Raw genomic sequence first — 14,174 nt, forward strand, 5'->3', positions numbered from 1 at the left:
TGATTGAATAATTAGAATTGTTCAATTTCTTAATCGTCATTTGAAGAACACTTCTACAAAATCATTTCAATCGGAGATCATTTAGTCATTCAAATGTATAGAACAAATCGACGGTGTAGGTACTAAGTAACATATTCACGATGAATTATCCATTTATTTGATACGTTTTATTCATGATGAATCGTCCGTTTATTTGATATGTTTTATTCACGATGAACCGTCCATTTATTTGATACGTGTGGTTGAGAAAACAATCTTCAATTTGAATGCTTTTTTCTAGGAGTGATCTTCATATGAAGATCAACAAATTGAATTGTTCCAATCCTTAATTTATTTAGTTAAGATATGTTATTCACAAATAAAGAATATATGCATCCTCCACATTGGGGATGCAAGTATTATCCTTTTATTTTTATTTGCTTATGTGCTACGTTACTGTAAGCATATAATACTAGGTAGCATATGATGCTTTGCAGTTTAACGAAATGAGCAAAAGGAATAAGAAAAAAATCGTAGCGAAACAAAAATAATGGCATCAAATACGACTTCTTTTGCGTCGCCATCACAAGTGATCAGTGACTGATCCAGAAATTTTTCCGCAGCTCCTTATTTCCTTGCTTTAACCCTCTTGGAGGACTTCTGTCAGTTTTATACAGAAGAATGGAGACTATGTATGAAGAGTAATTTGATTTTCCCATTGAGGGGGCGCTTTAGATGTCTAAAAAAGTTGAGGTTCTATTATAAAATCAATTAACGATATGAAAAGTAGTCTAACTTATTTATAAGTCGTACTTTCTTTGAGGTGGATTCATACTCCCAACAATGTCAAAGATCACAACCCCTTCAATCTTTTAAAATTTACAAAAATGAAACTAAAGGATAAAATCACAAGGAGCTTGTAGTTCAAGCGGAAAGTCACGTATTCGAATTGCTCTGCTTAAATATTTCTTGCATGTATTAAAAAAAAGGGAAGTTAAAAGGGAAAATTTATGTGAAGTGTAAACCTATCAAACTATAATGAGCCAAGACCTGCCACGTCATTGTTTAACGAAGAATTTAAAGGCTAGACTAATGAAAGTTTGATTTTGGGAGCAAATCATAACTTTAAGTATGAAAGAGAGACGGAAAAAAAAACAGAGAGAAGCAAAGTACAAATTTCATGATACTTGAGGGCAGTAAAGTGAGAATCACCTAAAATAAGCTTATGCATACCTATTTTCCTTGGAATTTCTAAGTTACTGCAGTATAATAATTGAAAAGCAGATCACTAAGATGAGGCACTTGCATGGAATGCAACCAAAGAAGCATAAATGCCATCCTTGACATTGATCAAAGTTTCATGCTTTCCTTTCTCTGCAATGACTCCATTTTTCACCACCGCGATTAAATCTGCACTCCTAATCGTGGATAACCGATGAGCAACCACCACCGCGGTTCGATCCACCATGACTCGGTCCAATGCGTCTTGAACAACTCGTTCGGATTCAGCGTCAAGAGCACTTGTGGCTTCATCTAGTAGTAAAATCTTTGGTGCCTTCATTATAGCCCTTGCGATTGCCACCCTTTGCTTCTGTCCGCCGGACAGTTGAACCCCCCGCTCTCCTACTATTGTATCGTAACCCTGCATTGGTTTCCGCAGTTAACATTCTGAATAATTTTGTAAAACTTCATTAACTAGTCATTGTCTTGTAAGCAACACCGTAATATTTTTTCAGTGATAAGTAATACGAACATGCATCACAAACATAAAGATCGAAATCTTCATGACTGATTTGGCTTGATCTTTATGTTTTCGTATGGAACTTCGAAATCGTCATCTATTTGAGGTGGCTCGACCATTATTTTCAGAGTATTGATCATAAACAAATCGACGAAGTTCTCAAGTAAGTGCCTACCTGTTGTAAACTACTAATGAACTTGTGAGCGTTTGCCAATTCTGCTGCAGCTATAATTTCAGCTTCTGTTGCATCCCCTTCCTTTCCATATGCAATGTTGGCTCGGATGGTTTCATTAAACAACACAGGCTCCTGGCTCACTAGCCCCATTTGCTGTCTCAACCACTTCAACTGTAGCTTTTGGATTTCGATTCCATCTAGTGTAATGTGACCAGAATCAGGATCATAAAATCTCTGCAACAATGAGATGACTGTCGATTTCCCACTTCCACTTTCTCCAACCAGAGCAACTGTCTGAAAACACAAAATACATTTCCAAAATTGCATATTAGACTACGAGGTTCAATCTTATGAATTAAGTGAAAACGAGTAAAAGAAGAATCAGCATGCTACTAAGTTACCTTGCCGTGACGAATGGTCAAGCAAAGGTCCTGGAAGATTAGCACGTCAGGTCGAGTTGGGTACTTAAAGTTGACGTGGCGTAATTCAATTTCTCCCTTCACATTTTCTATAGTTGTTCCAGATTCGTCACTGGAGTCTATTGTTGATTTTCGATCGAGAATCGCAAATATAGAAGCAGCAGAGCTCTTTGCTTTACTTACATCAGGGGCTAGGGAACCCGACTGAGACACTCCAACTGTTGCCATAGTGAGAGCAAAGAAAACCTACAAACCAGAAGAGCAATTTTTTTTACTTCAAGTAACAAGTACTTGTTTAGCAGAGTTCAGACATAGGAACCAGTTTTCTGTGCCGTTTACTACTTACAGACTTGTAGGGCAAGGTAAAATAACTTACTCGGAAAACATCGGAGAATGTTGTCTTTCCAGCTGAAACAAGTCGGGCTCCTGCGTAAAAACTAGTGGCGTGCACGGAATACATAAAAAAGAAGGATAGCCCAAATCCTATCCCACTGATTAACCCTTGTCTAATCCCTTTCTTAATTGGGCCTTCACATTTTTTCTGGTACAATTCAATCACCTTCTCTTCGGCACAGAAGGAAGCAATTGTTCTGATATTCCCTACAGCATCATTCGCTACTTGGCTTGCCTCCTCGTACATTTTCTGCAACCATAATGATAAAAATTAGCCTTATACATATCATGTATGTGAGATCGGATCATGTTTTGAACTGCATCGATTACAAGTTGTATACTATAATTCTTTTCCAATTTTTGGATTGCAGAGAAATACCTTCGCATCCGCACTGAATCCTTTCATGAATTTGACTTGAAAATATCCATTTACTCCTAACAGAGGCAGCAAAACAAGAACTATAAGAGAAAGTTGCCAATTTGCCATAAAAGCAGTCACCAAACCAGCAACTGCAGTTGCTAAGTTCTGAACAACCAAACCAAGACCATCTCCAACCAGCCCCCGCAAAGAAGCTGCATCTGCAGAAAGCCTTGCACCAATTGCACCACTTGAGTGCTCAGGATCGTCAAACCAACTTACTTCCATGTAAACCACCTTCTCAAAGCACATCGATCGGACTCGTTTTATTAACCTACAACCCGCGACAGCGAAAAGGTATTGTCTTAATGGATGTGCTATGGAAGATCCCAGTCCAAGAACAATACAGATTAATGCCCAGAACTTTGAATCCTTTCGGACTTCATGCGGTGGCTCAAAGAAGGTTTTGGTTACACAGGCAAATAATACCCCCAAAAAAGGTAAGAATACCCCATCGACCGCTGCAGCTATAGTACCTAGTAACAAGACTGGGATCTCTGGCTTGTTCAGGTAAGCTAGGCGGCGAAGCGAGACTTCTGGAGGCACTCTTGATGATTTTGAGTCAGGAATATCTGATCCTGCATGTGCTGCTTCAAGGACACCTACTGCAGTGGGCACACCAAATGAGATTGAGAGGGAATGACGACCACTATTTCCTCTCCCAGATGATCCCCAGCTTATGGATCGTAAGTTTGAAAATCTTGGACTTGCATGTCTCCGAGAATCCACACTACTAATTTCTGGCCTATTTTGATCATTCACAGTCGTCTTTTCTGACACTCTGCTCATTTCTTGCAACCTTATAAGCCGGCTATATGCTCCCTCAGAGTCCTTAATTAGCTCAGAATGTGGTCCTGCTCACTTGAAGAGTTCAGTATGTGCAGTACTCATTAATTAATTCAGATTATGGTAACGATACTTCAAATTTTTTTTTTTTTTGTAAAGTAAGGCTGGGAACTCAAATGGTGGAACAGAAAACAAATGTGTTACCTTTTTCAACAATTGTCCCTCTATGTATAACAGCAATGGTGTCAGCATTCCTTACTGTGCTCAAACGATGGGCTACAACGACAGTAGTGCGACTAATCATAATTCTATCCAATGCCTCCTGCACAACTCTCTCAGATTCTGCATCGAGAGCACTTGTGGCTTCGTCTAAAAGTAGAATTCTTGGGTCTTTCAAGATTGCTCTAGCTATGGCAACTCTCTGCTTTTGTCCCCCAGATAGCTGAGCTCCATGTTCACCAACCATTGTGTCTAGTCCCTAAAAAATGAATCGAATGAGCTGAATTATGCTATGTTTCCATCTTTTAATGTGTCGAAATGGTAAGATCAACAAAGAAACACCCAAACTCAGAGGAAGTATAAACGAATTTAACCTGAGGCAGTTTGTCTATGAATTTAGCTGCATTAGCAAGTTCAACAGCAGCCCTTATTTCATCATTAGTTGCACGGTCCTTCCCATAAGCAATGTTATCTTTAATGCTACAAGTAAACAAAACGGGTTCCTGACTGACAAGGCCTATTTTCTGTCTGATCCATTTCAGCTGGAATTCTTTCAGATTAATACCATCGATAAGAACTTCACCAGCTTGGGGGTCATAAAATCTCTCAATTAAACTGATTACAGTTGATTTACCACTTCCGCTTCCTCCAACCAAAGCAGCAGTTGCACCACTAGGTATTGAGAGAGAAAATCCACGGAATATTTGTTCATCTGGTCTTGCAGGATAGCTAAAATAAACATCCCTCAGTTCAATGTCTCCATGGATCTCTTGTAACTGCTCCCCATTAGTGTCATAAGTATCTATCTCAGGCTTTCTGTTAATCGTCTCAAACATTTTATAAGCTGCAGCTTTTCCAGCAGCAAATGCACTCATGCATGGAGATGCCTGCCCAAGGGACCTGAAAATTTATCACAGAGACATGTTCATATCTCGACATTCTGTAGCATCAAATATAAAATTTTGGGGTGTTAACAGTAAAATCATGCTAGGGTCACCAAATTTATTGATCAAATTTTACTAAATTGCAACTTACAGTGAGCCATTCAACACAGCAAAAACTACATTCATTACTTCTCCTCCTGTATATCCTTTTTCAACTATCATCTTTCCGCCAAACCATATGGCCAAACCATAACTACACATTACAATAAGCCTCATAGCACCAATCCCAAACCCAGAAGCCAGACCCTCGTGCACACCCGACTTGTAAGCTTTAATTAAGGAGCTGTTGTAATTAGCTATGGCATGTTTCTCTCCTGTAAATGAGACAACCTGCAATGCGAATACTCATCATTTTTGTTTTATAACAAGAGATTATAGAAAATAAAATTTTATTTTAAAGACAAAGTAGGCATACAGTTCTGATTGAACCAACTGTCTGCTCTACCACAGTTGATGCCAGTGAATAAGCAGTTTGCCCACGGGATGCCAACTTCGATATAACGATGCCCATCATGGCCCCAGAGAAGACAAGAAGGGGAATAGACAATAGCATGACAAGGGTGAGAAGCCATCCCTTAACAAATGCTATAATAAAGCCTCCGATGAATGTTGCAATTAATTGGATAAATCTTCCTACCTGCAAGAAGAACATGAAAAAAATTAGAGACTGCTAGAGAAAATGGCAATCACTTAAGGCTTTTTTGTGGCGTGTAGATACCTTCTCGCCCATGGCCTCTTGAATGAGCACAGTATCACCTGACATCCTCCCAATAATTTCCCCAGTGTTTATTTCGTTATCAAAAAAACCAACATCTTGCCTTAATATTGTTTTCAAATATAACCCTCTTATTCGTGCAGCCTGTCTCTCTCCGGTGATCATCCAGCAAGACATCTCTGACATATAGCAAAAGCAAATTGATTATCTCAGTTTCCAATAAGCCAAGTTATTTGTTCAATACTGGAAGGGAGCTCAGTAATACTTACGCAGAAATGCAGCAGCACCAGCTCCCACGGCCAAGTAAACATACTTTAGAGCTACCTGAGGATATGATCCTATTTAGCAACTAAACCGCAGACACCAGAAGCCAAATTAAAAGTTCAAAAAAAGGAAGTTCAGACACAAATTGTAATGGAACGACCGTTTGACTAGACAAGGTTTGAATCGAGTCCATGATTCCAAGTCCTATAAAGTCCTTGATTCCTAGTGAATTTGTATTCGTAAAGAAAAGTTTTTACTTGGTTTTAGCCGCAGAATATTTACCTTAGAAACTGCACCCACCACATCTTTGGTATTCCCAGTTCCTCCAAAAGAATTAATCATATCTCCTATGATTACACTCATTAGAGGCAGACACAGCCCGTTTCCAATGGCGCTGATCACACCAACAGACATTAGCATGTAATCCAAGGAATCAGCAAAGGAGAAAAGCTTGTAATATGGTACTGTTTTGGTGCCATCCTCCTTGCTCTTGCTCATATCTTGCGCATTGTTTTCGGAATCCTCCGCGGTTGAATCGCCGTTTGATGCTGCCACGTCCCGCTCCTTGACTGCCTCTCCATCCACAGGATTTACCTCAGCCATGTCTTACTGTTAACTTGCTGTTTTTGACGAGCAGCAGCACTTCAGAAAGTTGGTTGCTTTGGTTTACAACACAAAGCAAGTCAGACAACTTAGGTGGTGAGATCAGAGCTGCAACAGGAACTATTTATTGTTTGAATTGGCAACCAAACTTTCTTTTTAAAAATGAAAAAAAATTTGAAACATCATATGAACTTGTACAGCTTTTTTAATTTGTCATATAAACTAAAATTTTGAGAAATTTGTCATATCAACTTTCCAAAATCATTAATTTGTCATTTCATCATAACTCTGTTAAGTTTGCCACCCAAAATAAGCCATGTGCCTTACAAATGACTTGGTTTCAAGGTTATTTCCAACTTTTTAACTCAACACACTCTTTCAAGATTATTTCTGACATTTCAACTCCTTTTTTAAAGAACAAGTGGATCGCATTAAATTCTCAAAGCTTGTAATTAGTTAAACTCCATGTTAATAAGCCTAATATAATTTTTTAGTAGTTCACCTTAAGTTTTTGAAATGAACGCGACATACTTTTTATTACTAGTCAAAATTTTTGGGTTCATACCAAAGAGAAGTAGCTTGTGAAAAAAGGTCAAATGTCCAAAATCAATTTCTTCCTCCACCTCCTAGTATAAATATATCCTTGTATAAAAATAAAAAAAAAATAAAAAAAAAACTTGTGCAAATGAGGTCGAAAGTCTGAAATTACCCTAAACACAACTAATGTGCAATGCACGTGAATTATTTTGGATGGAAAATTTAACGGGGTTGAGATAAGATGACAAATTAAGAATTTTGGAAGATTGATATGACAAATCGTTTAAAAATTTAATTTGTATGACAAACTAAAAAAGTGTATAAGTTCATATGACATTTCAAAAAAATTCCTTAAAAAAAATATAGTTCTCCAAAGAATGGATGACAAATTTCTTGTAATATAATATAGAGTTTGATTATTCGTCCAAAAATTAAAAAATCATTCAGCCAAAAGTTTGCCATGAAATATTATTCTTAAAAAAAAATAAAAAATTCAAAAGCTTCACATAGCAACCATGCAATGCAAGGAAGCTAATTCTTGTGAGTATTATACATCAAAAGAAGAAAAAGAAAGCTACGGAGAACATATCTTTGCAACCTCACAAGACTAAATTCCATCCTCCACAACACACATGCAATTAAGCCCTAATTAACACGAAAACGAAGAATCAAATCAAAAGACAAAGCCAAGGAAAGCAAAACTGCTAATGGAGAGAATATATAGTCTATGGATTGGAAACATACTTTACAAACATGGTAGATGCAACTTTAGTATTGAAGAAACAAGCTTTATACCACTTTTTGGAAATGGGTTGGTGATTTTTTGCGTAAGGAGAGAAAAAAAGGTTGTTACTTTGTTGAATTGAGTTGGAAGAAATGCAATTCAAGTTCTCTACTTATTTTTGCTTTGATGGGACGAGTTTTCTTTTTATTTTTTGGAAGTTTTTTAGCTAGAACGGTCTCTGAGATTGACATAACTTATCACTTTAGTCATTTAGATTGACAATCAATAGAAGTGGTTCTGAGTTTGTCCATCGTCAATAAATCTCAGTTAAATTGGGGGTATTTTTATCTAATCAACCCCTCCATATGCTTTTCTATTTAACTGAAATTTTTCACAGAATGATCAAAATGATTTACGATGGACAAACTTATGGACCACTTCTATCGATTTTAAATGTTAGGGGACTAAGGTAAGGAGTTATACAAATTTCAAAGATCATTTTGGCTAAAAAGAGTGTGGAAATGTAATGGTAACCTTGGGTTGATTTGACATTTCAGTTATGGATGAAAGGTTTTTCTAGTCAAAATGATCATTGAGATTGACATGATCCTTACTTTGGCCTTTGACAATGAAAATAGATAGAAATGGTCCCTACGTTTGTTCACCATAAATCATTTTGGTCATTCTGTAAAAAACCAATCAATATCCTTGTTAAATTGTAATATGAACAACTACGTGACCATATTTTTAAGAGTATTTTTGTCAAACCAACTGCTCCACTTATCGAGAATATTGACATATTTTTCACGAAAGAACAAAAATGATTTATAGTGGCCAAACTGACCACTTCTATCGTTTTTAACACACCCGTCCTATTTCGATGTCCGGTGGTCAATTGTACTCAATCATCCTGCCCCACCAAAGTTTTGGTTTTGTTTTTTTATTTACAGGCTTTATTAATAACTTAACCAAAATATTAGAACGTCACAATGCTAAGATAATAGTGAGTAAGCTGTTTATAAACATGTGAAGTTTAAGAAAATAATAAATGAAAAAAGAAGAAACTTGGTTGGTAATTTCGGAATCGGTTTATTTTGAAATTTTCAGAAAATAATTTGAACCTCCTATATTTTGCAAGATTTTAAAATTTTAAATTTTTTTATGTATCCACCGTTTAATACTTTCTTTTTCTTCTGAATTTGTCTGATATTTGTATTCCGTTACGTGTATCTAACATAAAATCATATTAGACAATGTAAAGGCTTTGGAAATTCAAAAAGCGGTTGAGTTAGTAACATTTCAGCAAAAAGGATGACGAATATTTACATGTAAGGACGCCCTGTTTTACTTCCATAGGTAACTTGCAAAACAAGTAAGCTGGAATATAATTACACCACTAAGGCACAGCTTCCTTACCACCATTGCATCTTGTGTTAGTTGAAGGTCTACAACTTGCTAATCACTCAAGTCATCATGGAAAAAGTTCATCTCACCTTCCGCCCCCTCCTCCTCCTCCTCGTCATCATCTTCGGTGGCAACGCCAGCATTGGCCGGATTGACATCTGCATCAGCCAAGGTCACCAGCTCAATGGATCCGTTCCTAGTCTCTCCATTTGCAATTCCACATTCGTAATCAACGAGATCATTCTCGTATTCATCAACCTGTTCGATTTCATTGTAAAGGACTTCCTAACAGAGAAATGATAAAGAACTTGATTTCAGAAAATGTATAAGATTTCGTGTAGTTTTGTAAGGAAGCTTTTGGTGTCAATGGCACAAAACTAAGCCACTCTACCGCATAATAGAACCTACACTTGAAATACCTCATTTTCTAGCAAGTCATTTTCCGCAGCATCTACAATCCAGTCATCTAGCAACCGCTCTAACAGCACATTGTCGAGGGAGGTTGAATTTTCCGGCCTTCTCCGTAATTTCTGTTCTCTAAGACGTAAATTGTAATGAACGTAGATGAGGTCGTTTAACCTTTTTTGGGCTAAACGATTACTTCTCAGACAGTACAATTGATCGTATATACTCCAGTTATGCTCACACCCAAAAGACGAGCATGTCTGACTCAATATACGCACAGCTATACGCTGCAGCTCTAAGCAACTTATCCCATGTTGTTGCCACCATGCAGCTAATAAGAAACAAGAAACAAAAACGGAGAAATGTATCAGCAAGTGGAATAACGCCCAGAGGCTCAATGCATGGGTTACATATACCGGAAATCTAAAACATGTAGCATGGCAGTCTAATGCTATACCTGGATCAAGCTCTGTTCTTGTACTGATTGCCAATTCAGTTCCAAAATCAGCTTTAGCAGAATTGTAATCAGAAATCTGAGATGTTGGGATGCAGAATGGGAAAATATAATAAGACCCATCTCAATATATAAAACCATTCAGGATCCAAATAATGAAATCGAGTACAAAAAAACTATTACCTGCATAGATGCAGAAATCCTATTTGAATTGTCTGGCTCCAGCCGAACAATGCATTCGTTAAGTCCACGCATCACCTCAGTATGCTACACAAATTACCATCTGGATTAGGAAAGAACTTAACATCATGATAAAAAACACAAGCAGCCATTGTTTCTCCTACCGCCATAAAATCAGGTCGATATCTGTATGATGGATTTAAGTAGTAAGCAGCTACATATACAGGGTGGTAGAACAGTGTGTTCCAATGACTCTCTATAATGCTCCAAAATGGTTCATATTTACGGACATGAATGGTTTTTATTGCAATCTTTGCCCTGTACATGTCATTATATATAGATGACATTGACAAGCGGTCACCATTCTCAACCTTTTGAAGAATTTGCATTATCGGGTCCACTGAATTCCTAACAAACTGTAACTTCTTCCAAAATGCAGCATTTGAGACAATATTTTCCACTTCTTTTCCCTCAAATGATTTGGAGCATTGAGATGAAATCCATTTGTGTGATTGAAACATTCTTTTAAGACCAGTCTTGTGGTCCAGCAAGCTTTGTAAGGTAGCAAAGCTAGAAGCAAACCGGGTGATAGATGATCTCAAAAGCTCCTTCCCCTGTGTGAAATCACTCTTCATAAAATTTAACAACCAAACTTGGTTGTAAATGAGCTTTGTAACTTTTTGGCCCTTCTCCATGCACTCTGCTACGCATCTTATCCTCAAAAAATCTTCAAGCGTTTGATCGATACAACTGGTGGCGCATGGGGTCCAGAATAAATTCTTTCTCTTCTCCTCAAGCATCTTTCCAGCAGCTTTATAACTAGGAGTATTTGGAGTGATTACCTGGGGATTAGACGCAAAGCAAAGTTAGTAGCGTAAGACAGTTCGAGATGGGCAACTATATGAGAAACAAATAAAACCCAAATAAAATCACATACCTGAACTACATTTTCCTCCCCCATCTCTTCAACCACTTTGTCCAGCAACATAAACAAATTCAAAGCATCTTCAACTATTTCAGTGGCATCAACTGAAGAAACAAAGTACACACCATTTGGACCGGAAGCCAACAAGTTTATCAATATTCTACCCTCTGTGTCTTTCCAACTGTCGGCCATAATAGAACAGCCAGTGGTTGCCCATGATGCCTTATACTCAGCCAGGTAGTTTCTAATGGTTGCAATTTCCTCTTGTAGAAACCGACCAGATATTATTTGGCTTGGAGGTGCAACCATACCCTGCCCATATTGGCCAACCAATTCCAGCATCTTATGAAAGTATAGGGAGTCTGCTGCTTGTAGAGGAACTCCTGCATGGTAAAAGAATTTGCAAATTCCAGAAATAACTTCCTTGTGGGGAATTTTATTTGACATTGTTCTGACCCTTGCTTGCTTGTAAGATTGTGGTGGAAAACTCTTAGGAGCTGTCAAGAACAGAGAATCGAGCCTTGATCTTTTAAATAATGGTTCAGAACCAGTGCTGGGAGGCAGCGACAAGAATGTATTTCTCAAATTTTGGCCCAATCTCCTATCACCATCAATCAAGCTTTCCTGGCTCATATGCGGTAGAACAGCTTCCATTTGGTCATCGTCTTGGTCTTCATTATCTGACAGAGGATCAAAATTTGACGTGTCCTTGGAATCGGGTTGTCTCTGTCTCCTTCCAGTACGATGCCATTTCATATTCTCCTTTATTTTAACATAGACATCATCAGGAGCATGTTTACAAGGTGCTACTTCTCCAGGAATTCTAGCTAAATGTTGTTTAAACCGATTGATACCACCACTAACTATTTTCTCACAATAATTGCATTTCACCTTTTTCTTTTTCTCATCCTGAGCAACGCCATGTTCCCACCCAGGGTCAACATACCCCAACGACCGAAGAGGAGTCAATTTCATGGTTAAATTCCTCTCACCCACCAATTGCTTTCCTTTGCTTCTATAACCAACATGCACATCTTCTTCGTCATCGTTGGATTGGAAATTCAGATATGCTTGGCCAATATCTTCGGAAAGCCTAGGTTTCTTTTGAGAACGGCTTCCTTTCATATTTTCTTTCATACTAAAGTATACATCATCTGGAGCTTTATCACAATAAGTAACTTCTCCAGAAACTCGGGCTAAATGTTGCTTCAATCTGTATATTCCACCACTAACTATTTTTCCACAGTAATTGCATTTAACCTTTTTCTTCCTCTCATCTTGAGCAACGCCATGGTCCCATCCAGGGTCAACAAGTCCAGATGAGCGCATTGTAGCTACCAATTCAATCCATTTAAGAATTTATTCAAGAAACTACCGTTATCTGATTCACACACTGTATCCTCAGCACTAACAGAAGTCAATATCTTTGATCATGCGATGTTGCATGGTCCATTGACACTAGTAAAAGAGGACGTTGGTGTTTACCGCAGTCACAGTCAAGCAACAGGAAATAGGAACCTGCAGCAGATTTAAGAAAATGAAGGTTGTATTTTCGTGCATTAGCTTAAGGGAAACATACAGGTCAATAACAAAGCATAGCAAGCACAAACAAGAAATCCATAACGTTGAGTATGACAATGGTAAAGGCAGATAACATCAAAAAATAGCTGTCACGATTCTTAAACGTGCTTGCTACATCGATACAACATCAGAAAAAGACATCCGGGTTTTAGGAACATACAACAGGTGGTATTAAAATGTCATTTAACTGTTCAAATGAAAATTTCAACAGAAAAAAGTTCATAAAAAAAAAGCTTCTCAAGCAACAAATGGGTTTCAAAACTCAATCCAAAACTTCCGAAATAATTTTTTTTTCTAAGCATTTGAAGCAGCAGAGAATTACTTGAAACAACAAAAACCTCAAGAACTGAAGTACTAAATCATGGCACAGAAAGCAAACATTGTACTTAGGTAGCTACCAGAATCATCATAAAAATAATCACACCAAAAGTTACTAAATTTGATGCAAATTACAATGAACCACCAACAAATACAGCTTAAATTTTCTAACATAAAAAATTCAAGGCTAAAAATTTCCAACACAATAATACGAAAAGGGGATAATCTGATTCCACTAAACCCAAGAAAAAAACTAGCATGCATGTCTCTGAAAACTGAAACGTAAAAATCTTGCTCAAATTTTGCGTACCTGGGCCAGAAATTTCGACGAATCCGAAAGTTTTTGGATTTGGGTGAGAGAAATCCGGATTTGGGGATGATTGATACGTAAGAAAGAGGGGAAATCGATGGAAAGTTAGGGTTTTTGAGGGTCGGATTGGTGGGAAAAATTAAAAATTTGGGGGAAGGAGGAAGAACGAGCCGGGATCGTTCGGAATCGTGAGTCGCGAGTGGGATAGGTTCGACTCGATTGCTCGACCCGCCGATTTTTAGGGTTTCTGTTCTTTATGGTAAAGATATTAATCTTCTTTTTTATTTTTCACTATTTCCTACAAATAATTGATTGGAGAAAAAAAAAAAGTTAAAAGACTAAAATATGGCGCATATAACACGGCTTTTGCCCCAAAAAGTTTTTATTTTCTTTTTATTTGTTTTATTTTTCTTTTAAAATTCAAGACAAATATTTATATTGCAGACTTTAATTGTGTGAGTTTGACTCAGTGAGTGGATAATTATTCGTTGAATCGTCGCCAAAGGTCTTTTGTAACGGTTACAAGTAGGCTAATCTTTCTTTTTGCTTAATCAAGTTTTAATGAGTAATTCTATTCATATCATATTTTTAGGAAATTGTTATTTACATTTCAAAAATCTTATTATACATTCCAAATTTTTTATATTTGAAAAGAAAAATACACTCGTGAGAAATGTAGA

General features: G+C 37.4%; 2 protein-coding genes across 4 annotated transcripts; both read right to left on the reverse strand.

The window, feature by feature from the left end:
- Nucleotides 1-1,140: 1,140 nt before the first annotated feature.
- LOC103944700 (ABC transporter B family member 11-like) lies at nt 1,141-8,008 on the reverse strand. The gene is made up of 12 exons (XM_009355163.3): nt 6,336-8,008; nt 6,059-6,113; nt 5,793-5,968; nt 5,490-5,711; nt 5,166-5,404; nt 4,505-5,030; nt 4,116-4,389; nt 3,087-3,979; nt 2,691-2,957; nt 2,297-2,560; nt 1,896-2,189; nt 1,141-1,621 (listed from the first exon to the last, which is right to left on the reverse strand). Exons 1-12 carry the CDS (start codon nt 6,654-6,656, stop codon nt 1,268-1,270), a joined length of 3,885 nt encoding a protein of 1,294 aa, XP_009353438.2. The 5' UTR covers nt 6,657-8,008; the 3' UTR covers nt 1,141-1,267.
- A 1,155-nt stretch (nt 8,009-9,163) lies between these two features.
- LOC103944698 lies at nt 9,164-13,775 on the reverse strand. Of its 3 annotated transcripts, none has more exons than XM_048571739.1 (7): nt 13,495-13,775; nt 11,298-12,803; nt 10,525-11,202; nt 10,364-10,447; nt 10,184-10,259; nt 9,741-10,057; nt 9,164-9,579 (listed from the first exon to the last, which is right to left on the reverse strand). In XM_048571739.1, exons 2-7 carry the CDS (start codon nt 12,612-12,614, stop codon nt 9,373-9,375), a joined length of 2,679 nt encoding a protein of 892 aa, XP_048427696.1. In that variant the 5' UTR covers nt 12,615-12,803; nt 13,495-13,775; the 3' UTR covers nt 9,164-9,372. The 3 variants fall into 3 exon arrangements, with proteins under 3 accessions (XP_048427696.1, XP_009353436.1, XP_009353435.1); XM_009355161.3 differs by having other exon boundaries at nt 9,164-9,602; XM_009355160.3 differs by having other exon boundaries at nt 9,164-9,606; nt 13,495-13,773.
- Nucleotides 13,776-14,174: the final 399 nt, after the last annotated feature.

Source organism: the organism of the source record quoted next, unplaced genomic scaffold (genome assembly GCF_019419815.1).
Source record: "Pyrus x bretschneideri cultivar Hongxiangsu unplaced genomic scaffold, Pyrus_bretschneideri_v1 Contig6, whole genome shotgun sequence".
Classification (NCBI taxonomy): Eukaryota; Viridiplantae; Streptophyta; class Magnoliopsida; order Rosales; family Rosaceae; genus Pyrus; species Pyrus x bretschneideri.